The sequence below is a fragment of the Phallusia mammillata genome, chromosome 7 (assembly GCF_965637545.1).
Source record: "Phallusia mammillata chromosome 7, kaPhaMamm4.hap1.1, whole genome shotgun sequence".
Taxonomy (NCBI): domain Eukaryota; kingdom Metazoa; phylum Chordata; class Ascidiacea; order Phlebobranchia; family Ascidiidae; genus Phallusia; species Phallusia mammillata.
Window position 1 is genome coordinate 9995102 of NC_137258.1, and position 26218 is coordinate 10021319.

At 36.5% G+C, this 26218-nt stretch overlaps 3 protein-coding genes, 1 long non-coding RNA gene and 1 other non-coding gene across 10 annotated transcripts; 4 read left to right on the forward strand and 1 right to left on the reverse strand.

Moving 5' to 3' along the window:
- Positions 1-356: 356 nt before the first annotated feature.
- LOC145237505 (uncharacterized) lies at positions 357-3416 on the reverse strand. 4 transcript variants are annotated; one of them, XM_080100394.1, is made up of 4 exons: positions 3355-3416; positions 2510-2573; positions 2040-2232; positions 357-1202 (listed from the first exon to the last, which is right to left on the reverse strand). In XM_080100394.1, exon 4 carries the CDS (start codon positions 1191-1193, stop codon positions 501-503), a length of 693 nt encoding a protein of 230 aa, XP_079956520.1. In that variant the 5' UTR covers positions 1194-1202; positions 2040-2232; positions 2510-2573; positions 3355-3416; the 3' UTR covers positions 357-500. The 4 variants fall into 4 exon arrangements, with proteins under 4 accessions (XP_079956520.1, XP_079956517.1, XP_079956518.1 ...); XM_080100391.1 differs by lacking the exons at positions 2040-2232; positions 3355-3416 and adding an exon at positions 2699-2804; XM_080100392.1 differs by lacking the exons at positions 2040-2232; positions 3355-3416 and adding an exon at positions 2699-2804 and having other exon boundaries at positions 2510-2624.
- Positions 3417-3476: 60 nt separating this feature from the next.
- Positions 3477-19115, forward strand: LOC145237504 (cytoplasmic FMR1-interacting protein 1-like). Of its 3 annotated transcripts, none has more exons than XM_080100388.1 (26): positions 3477-3606; positions 3900-4204; positions 4271-4450; positions 4710-4891; positions 6118-6236; positions 6395-6501; positions 6760-6864; positions 7346-7576; positions 7656-7731; positions 9270-9439; positions 9540-9706; positions 9899-10046; positions 11171-11324; positions 11790-11946; positions 12173-12332; positions 12473-12586; positions 12813-12932; positions 15326-15525; positions 15619-15737; positions 15835-15947; positions 16358-16579; positions 16963-17130; positions 17546-17665; positions 17733-17851; positions 17923-18070; positions 18518-19115. In XM_080100388.1, the coding sequence occupies exons 2-26, from the start codon at positions 3998-4000 to the stop codon at positions 18680-18682; spliced, it is 3771 nt and encodes a 1256-aa protein (XP_079956514.1). In that variant the 5' UTR covers positions 3477-3606; positions 3900-3997; the 3' UTR covers positions 18683-19115. The 3 variants fall into 3 exon arrangements, with proteins under 3 accessions (XP_079956514.1, XP_079956516.1, XP_079956513.1); XM_080100390.1 differs by lacking the exons at positions 4710-4891; positions 11171-11324 and adding exons at positions 5210-5391; positions 10438-10576; XM_080100387.1 differs by lacking the exon at positions 4710-4891 and adding an exon at positions 5210-5391.
- A 555-nt stretch (positions 19116-19670) lies between these two features.
- LOC145238195 (uncharacterized) lies at positions 19671-20629 on the forward strand. The gene is made up of 3 exons (XR_013862088.1): positions 19671-19813; positions 20093-20198; positions 20392-20629. It is a non-coding gene; the product is annotated as an uncharacterized LOC145238195 (long non-coding RNA).
- On the forward strand, positions 19905-19993 carry LOC145202748 (small nucleolar RNA U6-53/MBII-28). The gene has a single exon (XR_013853334.1). It is a non-coding gene; the product is annotated as a small nucleolar RNA U6-53/MBII-28 (small nucleolar RNA).
- A 2036-nt stretch (positions 20630-22665) lies between the features above and the next one.
- LOC145238196 (putative ATP-dependent RNA helicase DDX52) lies at positions 22666-26169 on the forward strand. Its single transcript, XM_080101285.1, has 8 exons — positions 22666-22716; positions 22938-23382; positions 23448-23836; positions 24569-24770; positions 24834-25020; positions 25408-25538; positions 25614-25795; positions 25855-26169. Exons 2-8 carry the CDS (start codon positions 22960-22962, stop codon positions 26042-26044), a joined length of 1704 nt encoding a protein of 567 aa, XP_079957411.1. The 5' UTR covers positions 22666-22716; positions 22938-22959; the 3' UTR covers positions 26045-26169.
- The last annotated feature ends 49 nt before the right edge of the window (positions 26170-26218 follow it).

Here is a 26218-nt window from a genome sequence, read left to right on the forward strand (position 1 = left end):
AGTTTTCACTATTTGAATATCAGTTATTGCTTTTATGGTTGTTGACCTGCAGCCATATACAACAACACAGTAAAATGAATCAGTCGAAAATTTCCAACAATGGTAAGCATATGCGTGTGCAAAATTAAATGTTTATTGCTTTCAGAAAAATGAAACTCATCAAACGATTTTAACGTGTAGTTTTTGCCGAAAGCGCTTTTGTTGTACAAAACAATTATGTTCGTCTCAGCAAATCCGCATGTAACAAGTCAACTTATATGCTGTTATATGTTGCTATTGCTAGTAATACCGTTTAGGTCTTACTGACAAAAAATGCAAATCTTTTAAGGCTGACATAATCGCGGTAAAATACAAAACACTTTAAATTTCATTTATTTATTTTTTAATTTAAGAGGCTTGCTGATAACTTTGCATCACACAGAGATAAAAACAACGGAAATTAAAGATGCAAACGATATAAAATGCTGTTAAATTAAATTTATGATTGCCATTTACATTGTTTACAATTTAGGCTTTCTGAACCTTCGATAGCACTCTCTTGCATGGGTGTGTGGTGGAAAGGGTTTCGTAAATGGTTTTATGCCGGTTTGTGCATCACGATATTGCGCATATTCTACCTCACGTAAAAGGAGGTCGGCTTTCTCGCGAAGTCGAGACGAGTATGCGGAAGTAGACATACTAATTGCGTATTCGATCCCCGTCGATTCAGCCGCTTCGAAAAAGTAATCCCCTATCTTGCGCATAAGACCAACTTTAGCGTATGCTGGATCCACGGCACCGACCCCCATTTTCACTACAGCATCGGTGTTGAGATCTGTAAAAACGTCCCCTTCGACGTGCTGCTGAAATCGAATGATATACTTGATGCCGTCGGAATATCCCTCCTCGCTTTCTTTACTGTATGTCGCCTTTCTGCACACCGTGCTTAAAAGAGCTCCCACCAGTTTACCAGTAGCCACTTCCCGGGCTCCGAAAGAAACTTCACTTCCATTTTCCAAGTTGTGCCTAATTCTAGTCTCCAAAAGCTTATCAACGTCTCTTGGTACCTCTGGTTGTAAGTAGATTAGAGGCCATTCCTTTTTGTATGTGTTGATCAAAAATTGGAGTACTTCGCTAAGAGTTTGATCGTTGTTAGGTAGAGAAACTATTTGCAAATCCCCTTTTGGCGTGGAGTAAGCTGGCGATTTCAACATGGCGAACTTCTGCAGTAAAAAACGTTTTGAGCGTACTTTGATGATTTGAAAGAGGAAGGGGAAACATTTTAATTTTAAAATTTCCCTAATGTCACTCTTAATGTCATTTGTTCTGCTTCGGGGCAGCGAAGCTTTTCAATTTCCAGAATATCCCACTGTTCTAGCTTACATCAGCAAAACTGCAGCTGCCAGATAAAGGTGACTGCCAATTAAACAAAATGCGTATGCTACTTAGTCAATGAGACCGGCAACACCTTCTAATGGACTAAACGGTTGCGCAAGATCACGAATGAGCCGAAGTTGGTTACAAGAAGAAGAATATAGTATTGGTGGCTTACGAGTGCTTTACAACAGGGGTGGCCAACTTGATCGTCCGCAAGATCGACGAAAATTTGCTAAATCGTAGACAATCGACTGACCAGTCAAAAATTTAGGCTGCCACTAACACAATGCCATAACGCAAATTTCCTATGCGATTGGATTGACTATTAACCCATATTTGTATTTGTAGATGAATTTTATTGTCATGCATCATTCAGTTCGAAATGTTCACTTTGCAAAGGAGTCGAACCGGAACTAAACCCGAACCCGCGAAGGTTATATTGATTAAATCCGAAGAGAAAACTACATTTTTCTCATAAATCCTGGAGATGAAACTTCCTATTTTGTTTGGCGTTGAATCCGAACCAGTAAAAATGCAGCATGTATTAGTTTTGTAATCGAAACCACAAAAATGATTTTATCATACAAATAATTATTTGATTATTGAAAAAATTTAATTGTTTGAAACTATATAAAATCAAATAATTTTTTAGACAATTTCAAAATTTCAGAATATTTCCAAACCTTTATTTGACAACAGCCCTCGTGAGATTACAGCTATAGGGCGTGACAAAAATTATACGCGGTGTCGCGAAGTGCACACTCAAAAATCTTGTGAAGATTGATAAGTCCGTGTAGATCAGTGGTTCTTAACCTTTTTTCCTTGCTGCACCTCTTTCAAATCACCAACCAATTCAACCAAAAACACAAACCGAACCTAAACGCATATGACAAGCAGTTTTACTTCCTGCAGCCGGAAATTTTTGAATATGTACAAAAATATATATAATGCTGGCCCACATCACGTCGGTCGATTTTCTAAGATCGCGCAGATTCTGACCATTTAGTTGCACAAATTTGACACATTAATATCGTTTTATTCAATTGTCCAGGCCATTACCACATCTCTGCACGATTGTTGTACTTGTACTCGCTATTATGTAACAGTTATGATGTAACATAAACCTGTTTATAAGCCTATATGCAAAACAAACCTGGAAATTTCGTCTGATGGAGTTGATCGTAAGTTGCAAAATATTTTTCTGCACAAAAGTTGATCTACAAAGCATAGCAACAGGTTTAAAGATAGAAACCACTGCCATCTACGACCTGGTTTATAAAAAACCAGCTATAAAGTCTTGTTCGCAAAGCACAAACCAACAAGCCCCTGAGGTCCGACTTACTCTGAACTGCTGGTAAGTAGCCATGCATGAGTGACCATGTCAAGAAACCACAAACAAAAGTGAAAAAGGGAGGCACGCAAAATTGTTTGACCAGTCGACTGACTGAATGCCTGTGGAGCTGTGGTCATTCGGGGGCAGTGTTTCACAAAATATTTTTAGGCTGACTTCTTTTGAGAGTGTCGATACTATGACTCGCAGGAAGCTTCGTTATGGTCGATTGCAGAAATGTGTTATTTAGGAATGAAATAAAAACAGACATTCGGCATTCTACCATGACGTTGTTTAAGCTTCCTGTGATCCATAGTATTTAAAGTCAGGCTATTTTAAACACTCTTCGGAGAAGTCACCTTAAAAAAATATATTTTATAAAGTACTTTCACGCTAGTCAAACAAGTCAAGCAGTCAAGCTTTACAGTATTTACTCGGTTGTATGCGGCGGCCCCATAAAGGTTTAAGCTCTGCTAGGTAGGCTACAAACATTTTCTTTTCACTTGTTGGCAAAAGGCTGGTAGCAGCAGAATGAAGTGTTATAAAACAATCATATCTAACATTACAAATTGCGACTTACAATCAAGGGCGGCTTGTAATCGAAGACAACTTACAATCGAGTAAATGCGGTAGTCGACCTCCAACATTCGTTAACCTACGGTACTTACCAACAACTTTGCCGCATGCATTTGCTACAAAGTAGTAAACATAATGTTTTATAGATATAATATTCATTGATTTGATAACTCCGGGAAAAGAGGCATCAAAAATAGCACGTCCATTGGTCCACTTGTCCGATTTTGATTTGAAAAACTGGAAGAAGCGAAGAAGGGGGACTTGTACCCACCTGTCATTGGATATCTTTATGCTGCGCAGTGTTGAATGAGCGGAACGTGTGAGATTGAGTTTTCAGGAAACGGGTGTGTGTTGTTTATCAATATAACTAATAGCAAAAAGCATGCAATGTGGCAATATTGAATATTCTGGATTTTAAACAAAAAGTACATGTTTTACGCTTTAAAGTTTACTTAAAAAGTTTTTGGCTGAATCACAATAATTTATTGACCTTGTTTTTATTTGTCGCCAATTAAAACATCATCCATCGAATTATACTGACAAAAAAATGATTTGTTATTTTTGTTTTGGTTTCTATTGAAATCATGTATACAGCCTTTATAATGGTTTAACCTCTAAAGTGTATGCTTTAATACAGGCAAATAAACATCTGTAGGATGTACCGGTAACAAAAATTGACTGAAATTAATAAAAAAAAAAAATAGTTCAAACTATTTTGCTCATTAAAAAGTCAATATGGCTGCTAATGTTATGCTTGATGATGCATTATCGAATGTCGACCTTTTGGAAGAACTTCCACTCCCAGACCAACAGCCATGTATCGAACCCTTGCCAACATCAGTTGTATATCAAGCAAATTTTGACACTAACTTTGAAGATCGAAATGCATTTGTTACTGGAGTTGCCAAGTATATTGAGGAAGCCACTGTTCATTCCAGTATGGTAGGGACTCTATATGTTTGTTTGCTTTCATGTAGTTTGTTTGACATTGTTTTGGTTTTGCTGTAGAATGCAATGTTGGAAGAAGGGAACACCTATGCAGTGATGCTCTATACTTGGAGAAGTTGCTCTCGTGCTATTCCGCAAGTTAAGTGCAATGAACAGGCAAATAGATCAGAAATTTATGAAAAAACGGTGGAAGTTCTGGAGCCTGAAGTACAAAAACTAATGAATTTTATGCACTTTCAGGTATGTATTGCAATTTTATTTTAATTCAGTAAAGCCAAAACAAATTGTGTTTTGCAACCTAACATTTTTCGTTAAATAGACTTTGCAGTGGAAACAATTTTTTGCAAAAAAGTAGGTGAAAGGTCATTTTGGTCAACTATATTTCTGTGTTGATGATATTTTTTGTCACACCAAGTCTCTAAATTCTTCTTTCAAAATTACCTGTCAGTTAATAAATACCATGTTATGAATCTGTATGAAAACATTTTTATCACATTAGAAAAAAGCGGTGGAAATTTTTTATACTGAAGCATTGAGAATGTCTTCAGTTGACAGAAGAAAAGAGTTTGTGTCAGATGGCTACCTCCTAACACTTGGCCGCTTTCTTAACATGATTGCTGTTTTGGATGCTTTAAAAAACATGAAATCTTCATGTAACAATGATCTGTCTCTCTTTCGAAGGTTTGACAAAATGCAACCAAATCCACTTTATAATGCACATGGCATTTGCATTTACTTTTTTATTATGTTTGTGCATTTATGCTTTTTGTTGCAGTACCCAAGACAGCTTACTTACAACAGGACACAATAGAATAAGTCAGCTTATACCTACAGTCAGTCCAGTAATCAGGTATACAGGCAGTTTGCAGAATATTCAGATAGAGGTTTTATAAAGATGTCTCTTGTTGGTTGTCTATTATCACCATAAGAACTCCTAAAGTTAGGCATTTCGGTAAAATAACTCTAAAAAACTGATAATCTTTGTATTTAATTTTGCAGAAAAATGCTGTCGAGAAGTTTATTGGCGAAGTCAAGCGTCTTTGTCACCAGGAAAGAAGAAAGGATTTTGTGTCCGAAGCCTATTTGCTGACATTGGGCAAATTTATCAATATGTTTGCTGTGTTGGATGCTTTGAAAAATATGAAAAGCAGTGTAAAAAATGATTACTCTGCTTATAGAAGGTAAATGCGCACTGATATCAAAGCTATACCTTGGTGTGCCAAGTATCAACTCATAAATTGTGAATTTTACAAAATGTTGTGCACCTAAGGTTACACAAAGCTAAAACTCACTGTGTTTCTTTTCCGTTTCCTAAATGATTAACATAGTGAAACATCTATGTAATTTTTTACAGTCTGATAATATAACTTTTGTACACTCATTCTTCACTAACAAGTCAGCTAATTCCTTGGATTTTGTCACCTTGCAGTTGGTTTAGCATTGAATTTCAAGTGGATTGGCAGGCATAGCAAATTGAGATTTCAGTTCAGTGTTTTAGCAGCAGCTGTAGGAAAGTGAAAAGCAGGTCCAAGGAGCATGACTGCATGCCCATTGCTAGCCTTATTTTCTTTTTTACAAGCCAAAGAGTTTTGTTTCTCTTTTTAATTTAAATTTATGTTTTGTTTCATTTTTCTCTGTCATGATCAAGATTTTCTGTTTTTAAATTGAACCACTACTGGAAACCTTTAATATTGCCGAAAGTAGTAAATGAAATTTATGCACGGGTAAAAAAAAACAATATTAGAATTTAATGTTTAAACTTGTGTAGAATATCAAATTACTGTACACAACTTCAACCATTAGATATAAGATTTGATATTAACTTATTTTATGCTAATTTAAACATTGCATTGAAATGGTAATGACAGGTTTTCATTTGATTTACAACTTTTTCATTGTTACTACAGAGCTGCTCAATTTTTGAAAAAAATGTCAGATCCACAATCAATTCAAGAGTCTCAGAATCTTTCCATGTTTTTAGCAAATCATGACAAAATTACACAATCACTGAAAATGTCTTTGTCAGGTAGGTGATATGCACATATTTTCTGCACCGGTATGCTGTGTTACTAAACCAGACTGACTTTGTACTTTGCTATTTAGTGACTAATAGAAATGTGTTGTAAACTTGCTGCATGAGTGTGTGTGTGATAAACAAGTGCAACATTTTTGTGTATTTGACAGGCATCAATGGTTATGAGGAATTGATTTGTGACATTGTAACGATAAGTATGAACTACTATGAAAACAGGATGTACCTGGTTCCATCAGAAAAGCATATGCTGCTAAAGGTAACAGAACAACAATTTATCATGAAAATATATACCATACATATCTGTGCTGTTGTTTTTGTCAACAATTCATGCCCACCAACCCAATTTGTTACATGTCTTAAGTCAACAGCTTCATTGTCAGATTTAGTTTGTTTCGATCACTTCCTGGTTTGACTTTCTGTGGGTCACAAGCCAGTGCTGATTTATGTGTCATTGAATGTCTTCGCACAGTAGACTATCTTGATTATGAAATCAAATGTGTGTCATTCTTTATAGGTTATGGGATTTGGCCTGTACCTCCTCAACAACAGAGATGTGAGCATATACAAGCTTCATGACAAAAAGCGCATCAACTTAAACAAGATTGACAAGTTTTTTAAGGTTTAATAAAACTTCATATTTGTGCATCAAACCTACTTTCTTGTAGCATACTACAGAACCATTGTTTGATCTTTTTCTATTTACGATTACAGTTATGTATTTTTTTTTTTTTCTTACCAATTTTTTTTAGGTTGTAATGTAATAGGGATGGGCCGAAGCCGCAAATGCTCCATTTGGTCGAGCCCGAACCATCTCATGTTAGTGCTTGGTGGTCAGCCGAGCACCGAGCATTAAAAACAGCGATGCTCAGTACCGAGTACTGGGGTTCTGGCTCGGCTCGGCCCATCCCTATGATGTAATTTAGTTTGGGAAAATTTACACAAGTTACTTTAAAATAATGCACTTGTATACTCTTATATATGTATATATGCACCACATTATATATCTGACAAAGTTGTATCACTTGCCAAAAACATGTTAATTATGTTTGTACATGTATTATTACATCAAGTATGTAATCTTAAAAACATTTGTTCCACAGCAATTGCAGGTGGTTCCCCTGTTTGGTGACATGCAGATTCCACTTGCCAGCTACATTCAGAACATGACAGATTATGAGGACAATAAATCACGATGGTCGTGCACAACTGCTGGGGCTGCAACTTCAAGCACTGGTATAATTCCTCAGTACAACCTGGCCGAACAACTTGTAGCAATTCGTGAAGATCACATCAAGTATACAAGTGAACTTGCAAGGCATAGTAATAATGAGGCAAGTTTGTTTTGGATCAGCATTGGGTTTACTTAAGTGTGTTTTTCAGTGTTATACCAAGTTGCTCTTATATATGCAGGTTGTGACAACTGCTCAGCGTGACCAACCAAGAACAGATACTGAAAGCGAAGAGTTGTACAATTTGGCATTAAAAGGTACACAGTTTTAATAATTACATTTTGCCTGTTGCGTTTAGACCGCATAATTATGGGTCCCCTTTCCTGAAGGGGACACATATTGATTTTACTCTAATTGTTTGTTGTTTTTTTCTTTTTTTTTCTTTCATTTTTTTTTCTCCCCAAAGTTTGTCCGACTCGTTTTTAAATCAAATGTTTGATGGATTTGGATGAAATTTACACAGATGGTAGATGTAGTTATGTAGATGTGCATCCCACTTTGTTTTTGTTGATAACCCCAGTATTTACCCCGCTAGCCCCCTAAAATGGGTATTTTTCCCCCGAAGTTTGTCCTACTCGTTTTTCCATCAAATGTTTGATGGATTTGGCTGAAATTTACACAAATGGTAGATGTAGTTATGTAGATGTGCATCCCACTTTGTTTTTGTTGAGAACCCCAGTATTTACCCCGCTCGCCCCCTAAAATGGGTGTTTTTACCCCGAAGTTTGTCCGACTCGTTTTACCATCAAATGTTTGATGGATTTGGCTGAAATTTACACAGATGGTAGATATAGTTATGTAGATGTGCATCCCACTTTGTTTTGTTGATAACCCCAGTATTTACCCCGCTAGCCCCCTAAAATGGGTGAGTTTTTAAACAGTGTCAGAATTGGCTGAAATTTAGATTTCTTGTATAGTATGCCATTTATAGGTGTCGATTGTTGCATTCAACCCTGTAGTCCTAACATTTACCCCACAAGCCCCTAAAGTGTAAAACGTATTTGTATGTTACTGGTCACTACAAACGAAAGATTTCTTTTGAGCAATAGTGTTACAAGGGCAACCAGTTGTATGTTGCTCGTTGGTGGGTTGCTTGGTGGTCGTTTTTGCGCCATGGCAGTTAGGGGGTTGTTAACAGCCCTATGACGTCAGAAACATTAACGGTTGTTGCTCAAAATACCTCTAGTGGTCGAAATTTTAAACATTGGCGGATTTGGCTGAAATTTTGCAGTACTATTGATTAAGTCATTGTGGTTTTTATATATTTTTTAGTTTGTGTGTCGAACCGAATTAGTTGCCCTACTAGCCCCCTAAAATGGGTCAGTTTTTTAAAACGTTTATTAGGACATACTTCAAACAATATCTGGGGTGAATCTAATTTTATAGCTTGTATTCTACATAGTATTATTATTTAAGCCCAGTGCCGATCACTGTGTTTTAACTTACAACACCCGACTTTCTCATGGTTATCTCTTGAATTGCATTATTTTCAACTTTACGTGTGTGGGGACCCATGAGTTTTTGCCTGCAGAAACGACTAAAGTTATAAAAGACGATGGCTAATATGGGACCCAATACAAAATAAGCATAGGAAATATATTTATTTTTTAAAATAGGTTATAGTGTATATGCAAGGGCAATATGTGCTAAGCCACCCTTCTAGTTTTGTTTACATATGGACCCCATTACAAATTGATTGATAGACTGGAACTGGTCATGTTTTGCTTTGATTGTGACTTTAACATGATACAATCCACAAGCAGATTACATATTTTCATAAAATGTTTATTTGAAGGTCTTAAACTTCTTTCAAAGTGGAGCTCCCATGTCATGGAAGTTTATTCATGGAAGCTAGTCCATCCTACTGACAAGTACAGTAACCATGATTGCCCAGATGATGCTGAAGAGTATGAACGTGCCACACGATACAACTATTCAAGTCAAGAAAAATATGCCCTTGTTGAAGTGAGAACTTGATTTGAGTTTGATCACTTCAGTTTTCTAAACTTATTTTTACGATTTTGCATATTTTTACATAAGTAGCCCAAACTATAAATTATTGCAGGTTATAGCCATGATTAAGGGTTTGCAAGTATTGATGGGAAGAATGGAGAGTGTGTTTAATGAAGCTATCAGATGTCACATCTATGGCAAGCTGCAAGATTTCGTACAACTAAGATTGAGAGATGCACTGCGGCAGTCTGTCAAGAAAAAGAAAAATCATATCAGAAGGTAGTAATCACAAAATGACGATACACAACCCTACATTAGCTCTATAGCTTTACCTGCAACAAAGATCTGACATTCAGGCATAATTAAATGTTGTACCATATTTCAAAAATAAAGGTTGTTGAATAACGAAACATAGCATTTTTCTTATCAATATAGGATTAAGGCATCAAAGATTCATTTTTTGCTCTGCAGTATTATCAGCTCAGTAAGGGAAACTTGTGCTGATTGGATTCAAGGTTTTGAACCTCCAAATGATCCAGCGATTAAAGGTGAAAAAGATCCAAAAACTGGTTTTAAAATTGATGTTCCAAGGAGGAACGTAGGTCCATCAAGTACTCAGGTATGTTTCTTTAATAATACGATTGTTGTTCTAAATTACTTGAAATAGTCTTATCATAATAAAAGTAAACTGGGAAGCGGTGTTATCCCACACATTCCTGATATTTGAGACAGTGTTTTCTAGTAATAAACCAATTCTGAAAGTGTCTGGATTTGATGCATTTTTGTTCATACATTATTATTGTAAATTAGCAAGCACATCTTTTATGAATTTGCTTTCCATATTGGAACCTGTGATGTACAGGCATAAGTTACATTACTTTAACTTGTTTGCCTGGTTAAATGCAGAAAAAATATTTTGTTTAGCACTTTCCTGCCACTCAAATCAATAGGTTGGGCTAATTTAAAAAAAATGTTTTTGGAAAATTTTTGTATTACCTTAAACCACACAGATGTACATGGCTCGTGTTCTGGTCGAGTGTATGTTTAAGGGCCCATTAAGAAAGTTCTTTAAGAAAGAGCAGGACAGCGAAATCCTGAAAGAATTCCACACAGAGTCTTACATTTACCAACAAATGTTAAACTTGCCCGGTAAGGCAAGGGGCATGGTTTGTCTAAACCAAAACAAAATACAATTTGCATCCCTCATTTCTGAATGAAATGAATGTCTCTAATTCCTTAACCTAATTGTAATTCACTTCATTGTCATTCCAATGATGTGATTCGACCAGTTTGTTTAATTGAATGCAGACTGGTTGAGACAGAATAATTGTTATATCCTCTTTTATGGCTGTTGGTACAATCTGGCTTAATTCTTAACCAAGATTGAAGGCAATTTTAACTTAGTAAACCTCAGTTAAACCATATTCGGTTAATATGGATCTTCGCCTTTGAGACAAAACTTGAGGTACAAATGATTTGTAATGTGGTAAGGCTTTAACTGATCGGCATCGGTTAATCTGGATTTTCCCCCATTTTGGACAATTTTTTTGGGGGCAAAAGGGCCCAGATTAACCAAGTTGTTAGTTATGTAAAAAAGACAAAGATGATTTTACTGTGTATTGTGACTACTGGGTTAAAAACCAACAATAGGCCTTTAAGAACCAACAGCTGTAAAAACAGGATACAAGTAGCTGTAGTGGGTGGTGAACAATATTTGCATGCTTCTAATTGCCTTGTATATAGTTGTATATGGTGAGAACAATGCTTGAATCACTGGTTGCTGATAAAAGTGGCACCAAGAAGGCTTTACGGACATTACTCGATTCTCATACTGTTGAAGCAATTGAAAAATTTCACAGAGACTCTTTCTTCTATGCACCACTCTTGGAATTTAGTGGTAATGCTATTAATTCCAGCTTAATTATTCTAATACCTTTTCAGAATATAATTGCAGTTCACATTTGATAATTTGTTTTTAATTATTGATCAGTGTACTAATGTCTTGGTTTTTGGTGTCATGTATATTAACTGCACAATGGTTAAAAGGGTGGTTGGTTGTGGTTTGATAAATAAATGATGATAAAAGTATCATTTATTGTACTTTGTAGAAATATTTTTTTTATTTCTTAGAACAAGTAGCCCTTTTTATAGTGCATTTGTTTTGTGTTTTTTATTTAATAAAATTTAGTGATTTTTGCATAAACGTACTTGTTGTTTCTAATCAATTTCAATAAAACTAGTTGCCACAGACTATAAATTTTTAGAAAAATTCCTGTACTAATTAAAGTCCAAAAACATATTTTCAAAGTTTCTTTACATTGTTGTTCCTGTGTTGCATGACCATTGTTTCTGAATTGAACAGAAACACTCCAGGAATGTTGTGATTTGTCACAACTCTGGTATAGGGAGTTTTACCTCGAACTGACTATGGGAAGAAGAATACAGTTCCCCATCGACATGTCACTGCCCTGGATCCTAACTGATCATATTCTGGAGAAAAAGGAGCCTTCCATGATGGAGTGAGTTACCTGAACTACTTCGTTTATACTTGCAGCACAGTTCTAAGAGTGCTTCCTTATTTGCCTGTTAATAGAAAAGCTAATCTATAGCTTAGTTAGAGTTTCTGCACTTGAACCGTATAGACATGGCAATTTAAAGCAGGTTGAAAACATAAACCATCAAGGCTTCATTATTTGGATGACAATATACATTTTCTGTGGGTTTTAATAAGCTTAATTTTTACAGGTTTGTTTTGTACCCATTGGACTTGTACAGTGACAGTGCCCATTATGCATTGACCAAATTCAAAAAGCAGTTCCTCTATGATGAAGTGGAAGCTGAAGTCAATTTGTGTTTTGATCAGTTTGTGTACAAACTCTCAGACCAAATCTTCGCCTATTTTAAGGTATCAAACAATGTTAAGTGTTTCTCTCTCGCCCTGGATATTGCCTTTTAAAGCTGAATGTGATGGTATTGCAAAATGTTTTTTGTTTCCTCAACGAAGTCATCAAATTCATAACCCATATTTCCTAAATCGTTTTATAGCATGTGGCCGGCTCCATGTTTCTTGACCAGCAGTTCCGGGACAATTGTGGAGCATCTATTCCATATCCACCAGCCAATAAATATGAGACCTTGCTAAAACAGCGCCACGTTCAGGTTGGTGGTCAATAACTACAAAATAGAGTCAAACTGGCAAATATAACTTTACTACCTTACAAATGTAAACGTTATTTTTATGAGTAACCACAAATAAACGTCATGTGTTGATCGAAACTCTTGCTGTTTTCACCAATTGGGCAATAATTGTTTTCCTTATTCACTATTTCATCGCAAGTGGTTTGTGTCAAAAGTTTCTGGGGTAAAGGGAAATTGTGTTTTATAGCTCCTCGGCCGTTCCATCGACCTCAACCGGCTGATAACACAGCGAGTTCAAGTTGCTATGCACAAATCTGTTGATCTCGCCATTACAAAGTTTGAGAGTGGTGACATCACTGGAATCATGGTACGTTGATTTGGCTCAATATTTAATTATGGGTCCCCTTCCCTGAAGGGGACACATATTGTTTTTGTCTATATTTTTACAATATATCCGTTTGAGTCAAGCCGCTTGTCATGTTAGTTTGGTTTCCGTTCGGGTTCACTATCTATTGTTTTTAGTTGTTCGGGCGAGGTTCAGGTTTAAAAAACATCTATTTTCGGGTTCGTTTTTTTTTCCGTTTAGTATAAATTACACCGGTTAAGATAAAATCCCATTTTAACTAACTTTTTCTACCCATTATCAAAACCTTTTTTTTTCTTTTTTCTTTTTTCTTTTTTTCTTTTTTTCTTTTTTCTTTTTTTCCGTCTAACGCGGATTTGTTCCCACGTTTTGGTCAAGAAAGAATGGTTCAAACTTTTTCAAATTTACACACATTATAGATATTGGTCTAAAGATGGTCCATGTGAATTTTGACCTCGTTTGACCCCTCGGTTCACCCACAGCCCCCCAAAACGTGAAATTTTAAAAACGGCTATACTTGCTAAAGTACTTCATTTAGGAGTTATATGCTTTGTTGTTTAGTGAAATATAAGGTATTTCAAAGAATTTTGAATCTTAAAAAAGGATTTACCCATTTTCACCCCTTAAACCCCAAAATATTCGTTTCTGTCTACTGCTGGTTTGTTAAATGCGTTTGGTCAAGAAAGAGTGCTTTAAAGTTTTTCAAATTTGCACAGATGTTAGTTATTGTTCCGAATTTGATCCTCCTGAAGTTTGACCCCAAACGACCCAGCGGTTCACCCACAGTCCCAAAACGAAAAAAAATAAAAATTGGCTGTACTGACCCAAGTACATAATCTGAGGGTTTCATGCTTTGTTGGTTGGTGCAACGTAAGCTATTCTAAAGATTTTGTAACTTTTTATTGGATTCACCCATTTTTACCCCTTAAACCCCAAAATAATAAGTTTTAGGCCAGAAATACAAGCCCTAATGTGCTGAAATGTTAAACAATTGTTTGCAGTTAGGTTATTCTTTAGTATTTAAAGAATTGCCTTAATCGGCCAAATAGTTACTTTTACAGCCCATAATATGTGGACACTGTCAGTCAGATAGAAGTCTCAACTCTCAAGGTAGTAATTCACTTGTTTACGATCAAGGCGGGTGAATGCAGTGGGAGTGCTCAGAATTCACTTGTTTACGTTTAAGGCGGGTGAATGCAGCAGGAGTGCTCAGCTTGACGTCTGGATGGACGTTTTACGAGACAGTCGTGTTGATGATTAGAAATCAGCTGTTTTTGCGCAGTTATGCTATGTCGTTTTATTAAGTTATCAAGCACATTTTCATTTTGGGAAAATTGTGTTTAAAAACTGACCTTGAACGACAATAGCAAGGTCAAAGCATAAGATTAAATTGAAAGTAATTTTCCTGTTCTTATTTACTGTTTTTTGTAATTATATGACAATAATGATGCAAAAAGAATATGGACAAAACTTTTAAAGTTGGGTTAAGGCTGAAGTTGGTTAAGTTTTTTCTTAAGAATCTAAAAATAACCAGGATGTTTGTTTACCATAAATCCGCACAAACGCGCGTGTGGGGACCCATTCGTTTTTGCTTGCAAAAACAATCATATGTGTAGATCAAATGATGTGTATAGTAAATTGGTAAATATCTAACAATGATTGTGCCCGATTTTTACTGGTACCAAATCGCATATGCATATGTGTGGGGATCCATTAGATTATGCTTACAGAAACAATTATGTCATAAAGTACCTGGAAAAAAATGAAGGGACTCAATGAAATGTAGGTGCCAAATATATATCTATTATAAATATTCTAAATGATGTATGTGATACATCGTTAAATATGATGTAGTACATATAAACTGGCAATATATAGGAAAACCACTATTCTAGTTCTGTTCGATTTTAGTGTGCTTTTGACAATTTGGTTATTACAACGTTTAGACTCATAACTACAATATATCCGTTTGAGTCGAGCCGCTTGTCATGTTAGTTTGGTTTCGGTTCGGGTTCACTATCTATTGTTTTTAGTTGTTCGGGCGAGGTTCAGGTTTAAAAAACATCTATTTTCGGGTTCGTTTTTTTGTTCCGTTTAGTATAAATTACACCGGTTAAGATAAAATCCCATTTTAACTAACTTTTTCTACCCATTATCAAAACCTTTTAAATTTTAAAAGAATTTGGACTGTGTACTACGCTTGCCTGATATATTTAGAAAGTTAATATAAAATCAAAAAATGTGCGGTGGCTCGGGTATACTTTCGGTTCGTCTTCCTAATTGCACTCTTTGTTTTACCTGACGTCACTTTCATAGTGTTTGTATTCACGGACACCTACTTTCGAAAGTTTGCTTATGAAATTAGTCACTTTTACCATTTTTTTGTTTTTCAACAGGAGCTTGAGATGTTGTTAGCAGTCAACCGTCAAACTCACAAACTTCTGTCGGAACATTTGACACTGGACAGTTTTTCTGCGATTCTCCGTGAAGCCAATCACAATGTTGCCGCACCGTACGGTCGCATTACCTTACACGTGTTCTGGGAACTCAACTACGACTTCTTGCCCAACTACTGCTACAACGGATCAACAAACAGGTTCGCATATTTACGCTTGTGTAGCTGGATTGTTACAAAGTAGAAATATCCTATCACCAGACAGTTGTCGTTTAATGATTCGTTTTGTTCAAGGTTCGTTCGAACACCGATCACATTTTCTCAAGAACTGCAAAGGGACAAGGCACCCAACGTAGCCCACCATTACATGTTTGGCTCCAAGCATCTCAACATTGCTTACAAAGAAATAGCAAGTACGAGCAGTGTCGAAAAATTCTGCTCAGCTTTTTGTATAGTGTGAAGTCTGAATTGTACATTTGCATGTTTTGCATTGTTTATTTTTATCACCAGGTTCTTACAGCGAATTTGTGGGATACCAACACTTTTCAGCAATCTGTCGTCTCATTGGATACCAAGGAATCGCTGTTGTTATTGAAGAACTGCTAAAGATCGTCAAAAGTCTGGTGAGCATCTTGTAGTGTTTAAAAGCTGAATCGGGAAATATACTGGGTTGTATCACTTTTAGTAGGTTACTCGACTTACCTTGCTTACAGAACAACTACTTTATTTAGTGAACCACTAGTCTTCCCATTTCTTGCATAATGAGTTTGTAAAACGTCTAACACTGACTAATTGTTAGGTTGATAAATGTACCCCACCCCCCACACTCCACAGTACACGAAGAAATTGATATAAACCTTTTTTGCAATTACTTGGGTTAAACGCGACTTGGACTCACAGGATAAAACAACTTATATTGTAAAAATCCTAAAAAATTATCTAGTTGCGATTTTTAAAGTATTTTGGGGGCATAAAAGCACACAGCAACCAACCATAGGTAAAACAATAACTTAAAATTTATGTTATTCTGTAGCTTCAAGGAACGATCGTTCAATACGTGACCACTCTACTTGGGGTAATGCCTCCCATCTGCAAGTTACCGAGATTCGATTACGGGTCGCCCGGCGTGCTTGAGTATTACCAACATCAGCTGAAGGACATTATCGAATATTCCGAGCTGAAAACTCTGGTCTTCCAGAACTTTCGGGAAGTTGGAAACGCAATTTTATTCTGCCTGATGATCGAACAAAACCTTGTAAGTTAGCAATTTCAGATTACCTCAATAATGGGTAACAAAAATATTGTTTATTGACTTTTTATTGTTTTCTATCCAACATTATTGTTTATGCCTAATGACATGTGAAATGTCATAACAGACAACAGGAATCATCCTGTGTAACGGGGTGTTGACCGACGGATCTGTCTTCACAGCGTCAGTGTAATCTTTTATTGTCGAAACAGAAATATTAATTTCGCCTTTTGAGAAGGCATCGACAGTTTCAATCTAATTCATGTAGATTAAAGTATATTTTGACACGTGTTTTTCTCGCATAGTTATGTGTCTTAATTTTGCCGTAAAAACGTTTTACACGAGCGTTGGTTGTCCCTATAAATAAATGCCTTTGAATTCAACAACAGAACCAGGAAGAGATTTGCGACCTTCTTCATGCAGCTCCATTTCAAAATATTATACCACGACCGTTCGTAAAGGAAAATGAAAAACTCGAAACAAAAGTGAAAAAGTTGGAAGCAAAATACGAATCTTTGCATCTTGTTCCACTTATCGAGAAGCTAGGAACTCCACAGGTAAGTTCAAAACGCATGTGTTGAAACATTTGTAGAGATAGTAAAAAGTCAAAAATTAAGGATTTGACTTGGGTTTGGAGCCTTAGCAAACTTAACAGTTTAATTGTGTTAATGTTTCATATTCTGCAGCTGAGAATCTTAACATAAAAAATCATGGTAATAGCGCTCAAAAAGTAATGACCTAGGAAACGGTAAGTGAAAATTGAGTTCCACCACATAAACGCAAGCAGATAAATGTTTACACTCAAAGCATAGAAAATGTTTATTTTTTACACACCTGTGCATACTACAGGGACTTGCAGGGAAACTCAAAGAATGTAGATAATTGTTGAGAGTCCTTAACTATCCATAACGATAGCGCTTTAAAATAGTCCGGACCACAAACTTAGGGTCAACACATGTGAAATTGTTTTAGCAAATCGCCATAGCTCGGGAAGGCGATCTTTTGACTCGCGAAAGATTATGTTGTGGTCTGTCTATGTTCCAAGTTGTACTCAACAGGATCAAGTCATACTTGGACGACGCGATATGGAAGGTCAGTAAAAATCTCAATACTATGTCTGGCATTTAAGATTGGTAAAAATATCGCATGTTTTGTCCAGGGGTCGCCACCCGCCAACGGAGTGATGCATGTCGATGAATGCAATGAGTTCCATAGGTTATGGAGTGCCATTCAGTTTGTGTATTGTATACCAGTACGCGCCAACGAGTTCACCACGGAGTAAGTACAAGTTTCACTCAATCATGGTTGCGTGCATGACTTTTTTCAAGCTTTAAGTATCTTTTCTCTAGACAACTATTCGGTGACGGTCTGCACTGGGCATCCTGCGCCTTAATGATGCTGCTAAAACAACAGAAGGCCTTTGATGTCTTGGATTTTTCCTACCACATTATGAAAGTACAAAAGTACGATGAAAAAAACGAAGTCATAAAACAAGTGGTATGTTTGGTTTGTCCATGTTTAAGCACTAGGCTAGAACAATAACTTATACCCCGTTTCCATGGCCGTTGGTCCGATCGAACTTTTGAAAGTCCCATCGGACCTCCTAGCGAGGAGGTCCGCGAAAACGCTGAAAAAACAGCTGAGTCATTCCTTATTGCGTCTGATCGGACCGAAATAGCGGAAAAGTCCGATCGGACCAACGGTCATGGAAACGGGATATAAGTAAATTTTACCGTGGATGACAGGCCCAAAATATAGAGCGAAAAACAGCATTAAACATACAACCCGTTAAATGAAATGTTAGAGTTTTTTCTTGAAACGTCACTCTCCAAAGCATCAACGAATCTTGATATTTTCAAACATAATGTGGAAATGTGCGGAAAAGGAATATTTGAGCTTGATTGATGATTGTTGAATGAACTGACTAAATATTTTTCACTTTAGCCTCTAAAGAAATTCGTCGAGCGTGTTCGCAAGTTTCAGATCCTCAACAACGAGATCTTTGGCATTCTAAACAAGTATTTGAATCCACCGGCAGAAGCCACTTCACCTATGGAGAGCGTCCGTTGCTTCCAACCACCAATACACAGCGCTGCCATGCATGGCTGATCGCAGCACGTGACCCACAACGATCAAATTGTTCTACAGAGTTTATCCTTGGTTTATTTGGATCATTTTTTCATGTGTATTACTGGTGGATACTTATATCCTTATGTGTTCGTATTTTACCACTGCGCTGCCTGGCTGCTATCAGTGTGATTGTCGCGTTGTTTTATTAGAGGCTAAATGCTTGTACACAGTCTGTGTCTGTGTATGTGTTGTATCATCTTCTGTAAGGCGTTGTAATGCAAATGATTGTCTAATGCCATTAACTGCACATATTCTCGTTCCCATTATTTGATGATCTTCTCCATGGGGCAATTTCTGAACACTCTCGCTTTATCGACACTTTGGAGGTCGCACTGCTTTCAGTACTTGCAGAGTAATTTCTCGCCATATGTATACTTATATCAAATGAAAATAAACTGTTCCTTAACCTAAATTCATACTTCACCTTGACCCTGATAGCGTTTTTCACAAGTTTTGGGCACGTACAAGTGAAACAACTACACGTTGCAGTCAGTGCCGGATTAAGGGTCTGCTGGCCTGTATGCACATTTTATAAGTGGCCCATAAATCAGGGTTGCCAACTAAAAACTTAGATTTATTAGTGTTGCCAAATCATTGTCACAAAGAAAAGTGACCTGGATTTTTGACTGGCCTGCAGGCACGTGCCTACTTTGCCTAATGGTTAATCCAGCGCTGGTTGCAGTAGCTTGATACAGTAAAATCCCTCGCGCAGAATTTAATGGACAAAAAACAGGCTTTCAGAAATCGGTTTATAAAGGTATGAGCTGATTCAAGTTTTTTTTTTTTAAATGTGAATTTTTTTAAATTAAGTGGTAAAGCTTGAAAAGGACATAGGTTCGCTTAGAGCTGATTGAAAGATAAGACAAGCATAACCATGCCTTTTCCCAAAATAAAAGGTTTAGTTACCACGTAGAACCTCTTTTGGCTCATTGGATAGGCTAATATTTAAACGTATTTACCCGGCGGGAACCACGTGTTTTGTGTCTGGGGTTCCGTCGATTTTTCATTTGGTATTGTCAGTTTATGGTTGGGTGGTGTTGTGCTTAGAAGATGAATGATACAACAACCTATATTTTGCTGACATTTGATATTGATCAAAGAACTACACAGGTATTGTTGCACAAACACAAATCGGTTGATGTTCGTCTCTGTTCAGTGTCAGTGGACAGTTCACGTGCACTTCACAGTGGTCATTTAAATTTGCCAGTGATGATTTATGCCATGCTAATACTGAGCAAGAACTTTCATATAGGGCTTGCATTGAGTTCAAATTTCTCCTATCTGAGGCAAATAGTCAAGTATAATAATATGTTTTATTCAAAGTTGTATAAATGTAAGCATTCCCTTAAATTACTTTGCAACATAATTTAAAGTTGTTGTTTTTTTTAGTTCAAATGACAATGCAGTTTGCATGAAGGATGCCTTGATTCAAATGTATGAAAGTAGCAGGTTTTGTTGAATGATTTCAATGGCATTGTTGGAATTGGGAACAAAGGTTGGTGTTAAAAATACTTCAGTTAAGTTTTAGATGTTGCCAATGAGGATAACATTTCATACTGAGTGGAAATACTCTTGCCATATGAATTTACTTTTCACGAAACTGAGGCTATTACGAAGCATTTTGTTTTGTTTATATTACATAATAATTTGAAAGCAGTAACAAAACTAATACCTGTTTATTTTTACAGTAGTTATACTGCAGTCTGCACCAAGAAAGTGGTTGAGAGATGGCGAAAGATAAATGGCCATGCCTAGATGTCTGCTGAAATTGAATTCTTACGTTTATTCTTGTAAAAATAATTGTAAATGGCCCATTAATATTTTTGTTCAATCATGCATTATTGAGGAACAAATATTTGTGCCCATGTCAGAGATGTTACACATTTGTCCCACCCAAAGTACATGAAAGCAATCAATTATGACCAATATTATGTCTTGCGAGAAAAAATATGTTCTAAGTTTAATAAAATACATTTGAAGTTGACAAAAGTAATCTTCTACTGCAAATCGCATGCTGCAAAAGTCAGCACGCAGGACTTGCACCAACAAAATACAATATGGTGTTAAACAAAACGTTTCCTTGTGTTGTTTTGTTGTACATGGAGTCTTTGGTTTACATGTACCTATAATACAGAACACGCACCAGAAGTGTGTCGAAACATTAGCGAATTTAGTGTGTTTGCTTTTCAAAGGCACCCGAAATTGGATCGCAGACCCATAACCATCCGGCAGTTATACTCCAGATTTGGAAACACTGCTTTCTGTCATCAGTTTGTATGATGAGGTATTGTCAAATAGGTGAAATAATATCACAAAATTTTACTATCGAAACAACAAATGTGATGAAGCATACAAAGGTTGCATTTTATGTCGTAGTAAAGTAGTGGACAGAAAAATGTTTGCTGTTAGGTACTGTTTGTCTTCAGTCTAAAGTATTTGACGATTAACGCATCTTTACGGCAAGATATCAAGGGGTCATATTACCACATTACAATAAAAGAACCCACGTTTGCAGGCATACACAAATATAAAAAGTTGACGTAGCCTCTTAACAGGGGAATAACCCAATGTGTTATTTTACGGTGGTTTGTCGTTTTTCTCATTGGATATATCAAATATTAAAAGGAAACATGTGTGCAGTGCAGTATAGTGGTGTCAACCGCGCCGCGTGAGCGGCCGCGCAATTTTTTTAGGTAATTTTTTATGCGCGGCCGCGGCATTAATAAATTTTTATGCAGCGTCAATGCCGCACGCCGCGCAACTGGTGTAATTACTTTTGCTTTAAAAAGGTCCTCAACTTTTATGTACACAGGTTTGATACGTTTTTCTGTCATGATTAAGCAGAGCTATTGTGAAATAACAATTGGCTGTATGCCTTTAGAATTTTAGAGTAAACGTAAACGTTAAATTAGGGTTGTTCGAATTTTTTGTTATCAACAACATGAACACAGCGCAAGTCAAAAAAAGTTTGGAGGCAGGCGAGCTCTGTATTATAAAAAAATGCGGAAAATCCAGCATTTGGAACACTTTTGGCATAGTGGCAGAGAAGGCAGGAGCAGAATCTTCGGCTTCCAAACAACTTCCGATGGTAGCATGCAGACAGTGCTTGAAGTGTTTCAAGTATATTAGCCACACGACAGGCACAACCCACTTAGCCAGACATGTGGAACAAGGTTGCAGCAATGAAAGTTGCAAGCAGCTTAAACTCAGTTTTCCTAAAGTAAAATTACCAACACAGGCTAGAAACGACGTTATATAAGGTGCAGCAGATCTTGTGGTTAAAGATCTCAGACCATTTGTCAGTTCTACCTGTGGAATGTGCAGTGGAAGTCCCAAATTTAGTAAGGGAAAAATTGGATGTGAATCAATCTTCTTCTAACAGTGGTTTTCAGCCCATGCTGTCATCTGACCATACCTATCAAAATGTTACACAAAAAAAGAGAAAGTTTGACTTTGCATTAGATTTTAATGACTATGCTGATACTCCAAATACTGAACAAACTTATGATGAGGTTACAAAATATATCCATGCTGACTTTTCTTCTGAGTGCACAACAGGTGCAAATCATTTAGGAGGTTTTGATGTAATTAAATTTTGGAACCAGCAAAGTTCATTGTTTCCTAAGCTTGCAAAGTTTGCAAAAAGTGTTCTTTCAACACCTTGCTCATCTGCTTCTTCAGAAAGGGTGTTTTCATGTGCTGACTTTGTTACGCTGTTGCTGTTTGACTATTTCATGCAAAGTAGTTGATTTTTTAGATAACATTAATACATGTTTAATGTTGCATGTTTTGCATTACAGGTTTAGGATCTGATGTAGGGGTTTATGATACAATATTATATGCGGTGCGGTGCAGTGTCAACAAAACTTTTGATAAGGGTTGCAGCTTCGGTGCGGTTTGCGAACAGCTTGGAATTTTGCGGTGCGAACAAAATTTAAAAAAACTCTGTCCGCGACATCACTAGTGCAGTATTCTTTAAATTAGGTATTTGTTTACAAAGAAGTTTCAACTTCGTAAGTACTAAATACTTCATAACTGTTAAATAAAACAACTAAACAGGGTTATGTAAACTAGCTTATTTTCTAAAATATCGAATTTGAAATCATGCTTTATTTATACACAATGAATATTGAAATATATTTAATGACATTTGTGAAATTTGATTTAACTCCACTATATTTAATTGTCCACGTGTTCAAAAAAAGCAAACTAGTACTGTATTGCATATTTTTAGGTTTTTATAAAAAAGTGGCAAAATGGATGAGGAGGACATATTTAGGAAGTTGGGAACTAGTCTAAAGTTTAATGTAAAAAGGTTTAAAAATGATGCACAAAAACTCAACATTTCTACACCATCCACTATTAAGAAGCTTGATTTCTTTGATAATCTCACCAGTGGCCAAAGCCCCAAAACTGGTAAACAAGTGAAAAGATCAAAGAGAGAGAAAACTACTCATTGTGAAGAACCAACTAGAAATTATGAGACAAATCATCAAGGAAAATCTGACAATGGTGTACACTCAGTGCAGAAAAAGTACAGAATACAAGTGGATGGATCTGACATTCCAGAACCGATTACCACATTTCAACACTTACACTCTGAGTATGATTTTAATATGAAATGCATGGAAAACATTAGTAAAAAGGGATTCAAGGAATTAACCCCAATTCAGATGCAGGTTAGCAATTGGATTTCCCCTCTAACTCTATTATTGGACCTTATGGTTCACTTATTATTTTACAGGCCATACCATCAATGATGCATGGAAGAGAAATACTGGCATGTGCACCAACAGGGTCTGGAAAAACCTTAGCATTTTTGGTTCCGATCATTTCACACATATTAAAACAAGCAAAGCAGAAAAAGAAAGGAAAACATTTTTGTTCTTTAATTTTATCCCCAACCCATGAACTTGCTGAACAGACACTGAGGGAGTGCAAAGAACTGGTTTCTGTCAAGGAAAGTGAAACACCTGAAAGTACATCTGACCTGATAAGGGTAAAATTTTTGGACAAAGGTGAAACTAAAAGATATATGAGACGAGGAATGAAACAAGCAACATCAACAGACCTACTCATCAGCACTCCAAATAGAATTGTGTATCTCTTGCAACAGGATCCACCTATGATAAGGTATACAAAAAACAAGAAAATCGTAGTCAATGTTGATTATAATAACATGTAGAATTAGATCATAGGGTGCACAGCTTGTGGCAGTGAACACAAATGTATGTGGCTATGCACAAGATATTGGCTTCTAAAAGACTTCCGACATGCCCAAACAAATAAAATAAACAGGCAACACAAAGTATAACAACATAGATGCTAATGTCATAAACAAGCTATGAATGGTCGACAAAATAAAGTTAACATTCAGGTAATTCTGTGAATAAAGTTAGACAGAGCAATTATATGGAATATTATAAACTAAGTCCTATGTTTATCATTTTTGAACAAAAATTATATGTGGACATTGGTGGCTGTTGGTGAAATAAAGACTCTGCCACAGGCCACAGCCTCAAATAGAAGATTGTGCACCCCTTAATTAGATGAAATACATCTTACTAGAAAGTGTTAAATACATGTAGTGTGGTTTCTACTTTATTTGTCAGTTGGCATGGCAAGTATTTCCGAACATGTTTTGTGGGTCTCAGGTTTTGTATAATAGGTGCCCTTGAGCATTTACACAAACCAATAATTGCAGCACATTCTTTAAAATTTATCAAGCTTGAAAATGGTGCACTGCTAAATCAAAGACAAAATTTTCACAACTTAACAGTGTATGACTATAAACTTGTCTTATGCATATTGCCAACCTGTCACACACAGTGATTTCAATTAAGATTAAAACTATTTTCTTGTTAGTCTGGAGTCTGTTGAGTGGCTGGTTGTTGATGAGTCCGACAAACTATTTGAGGAAGGACAAGCTGGAAAAAGCTTTCGTGAGCAGTTGGGAACAATATATGCATCATGTACCAATCCAAAAATTCGAAGAGCAATGTTTAGTGCAACTTTTGCATATGATGTGCAGCAGTGGTGTCTGCTTAACATGGATAATGTTTTACAGGTACAGTCTGTTTGAAAATGCAACTTTGTTTGTATGTTTGATTCTCAAGTTTTACATGTTTAGATTACAGTAGGTGGAAAAAACACAGCAGTGCGATCAGTAAATCAAAAACTTCAATATGTTGGAAATGAGCATGGAAAACTACTTGCACTCCAGCAACTAATTAGGGGTGGATTTTCACCTCCAGTCATTATATTTGTGCAGTCAAAAGAGAGGGCCAAGGAGCTGTTTGCTGAAATGATTTATGATGGTAAGTTCATAAAACTTTTTTATGTATGTTATCCTACATTGTGGTTTTCCCTGAGCACATTTTTATGCAACCCGATGAGAGTATTTTAATTTAAGTGTGGCCTGATCCATTTCAATGCTCTGTCAAGCCATTTTAATGGATTTAGTTTCTCATCAGATTAATGCACTTGGCCTTACTTCATGTACATACTTCTACAGGATCATACTTTGGTTTAGTGAATTTGCACACTTAGTTTGGTTCATTCTCATTACATATAATTTTATTCCATTAAAAAGTGTTTAAATTGTTTGACAGTTGTGTGTCTTGGGATATTTCCACTAATATTTGCGTGAATTTTACACAACTGATGTTCTTTAATTAGTCTGGTTTCATGACAATAATATTTAGGTGTTAACATTGATGCTATACATGCTGATCGTACACCTATGCAAAGAGAGAATGCCGTAAAAAGTTTTAGAAGAGGTGACACATGGATATTAATTTGCACAGAACTAATGGGTCGTGGAATTGATTTCAAGGTAAAATTTTGATAATTACACCTGCTAGTCTGAAAGCGTATGGTAGTTAACCGTTTTATTGGAATATTTTTGTAGGGTGTAAATTTAGTCATAAACTACGACTTCCCAACAAGCGCGGTTAGTTACATTCATCGCATTGGACGAACAGGGAGAGCGGGTAGACGTGGCGAAGCTGTGACATTTTTCACCGACGAAGACCGACCCTTGTTACGATCTGTTTCAAACCTTGTGCGGGCTGCTGGTTGTGAAGTGCCAGAGTAAGTTTCACAATGTTGAAAAATCGTCGGTAGTGTCACAAAACTACCTTCTTTTGTAGGTATATGCTGCGTATAAAAAAGCCACAGAAAGACGAACGCAAGCGACTGGCTCGAAAAGAACGTCAGCGTTCAAGTATCAGAACTGCCCCGCCTGACGTACTCCAATCCAAAAAGAGAAAGAATTTATCTAAGGAAGACAAACCGCAAACAAAACGATCTAAGTCTAAAGTTACAAATAAACAACAGTGAAAAGCAACGTTTATAAAAGTCCTTGTGCTTTTTGTAATTGCCAGTTCAAGCAGAGGTGACGCGGTCACACGGTATTGCTGCGGGAATAAAAAAAAATCGTACGCTGGGCCGTGATTTGCACCATATGTGGAGGTGGTTTAATTTTTTTTGAGCTAATTTTTCACAGGGCAGCAA

What these genes read in the sequence shown, in the direction of transcription:
- LOC145237505 (XM_080100392.1), bottom strand. Translation starts at nt 2,617, where the DNA reads ATGGCAGTGGTTTCTATCTTTAAACCTGTTGCTATGCTTTGTAGATCA. An exon ending in CCATCAGACGAAATTTCCAG is followed by an intron (nt 1,203 to 2,509) that starts GTTTGTTTTGCA and finishes TTTTTACTGCAG; the next exon opens with AAGTTCGCCATGTTGAAATC.
- LOC145237504 (XM_080100388.1), top strand. Translation starts at nt 3,998, where the DNA reads ATGGCTGCTAATGTTATGCTTGATGATGCATTATCGAATGTCGACCTT. An exon ending in AAGGAGCCTTCCATGATGGA is followed by an intron (nt 11,947 to 12,172) that starts GTGAGTTACCTG and finishes TAATTTTTACAG; the next exon opens with GTTTGTTTTGTACCCATTGG. An exon ending in TACAACGGATCAACAAACAG is followed by an intron (nt 15,526 to 15,618) that starts GTTCGCATATTT and finishes GTTTTGTTCAAG; the next exon opens with GTTCGTTCGAACACCGATCA.
- LOC145238196 (XM_080101285.1), top strand. Translation starts at nt 22,960, where the DNA reads ATGGATGAGGAGGACATATTTAGGAAGTTGGGAACTAGTCTAAAGTTT. An exon ending in CAGGATCCACCTATGATAAG is followed by an intron (nt 23,837 to 24,568) that starts GTATACAAAAAA and finishes TTTTCTTGTTAG; the next exon opens with TCTGGAGTCTGTTGAGTGGC. An exon ending in GCTGGTTGTGAAGTGCCAGA is followed by an intron (nt 25,796 to 25,854) that starts GTAAGTTTCACA and finishes CTTCTTTTGTAG; the next exon opens with GTATATGCTGCGTATAAAAA.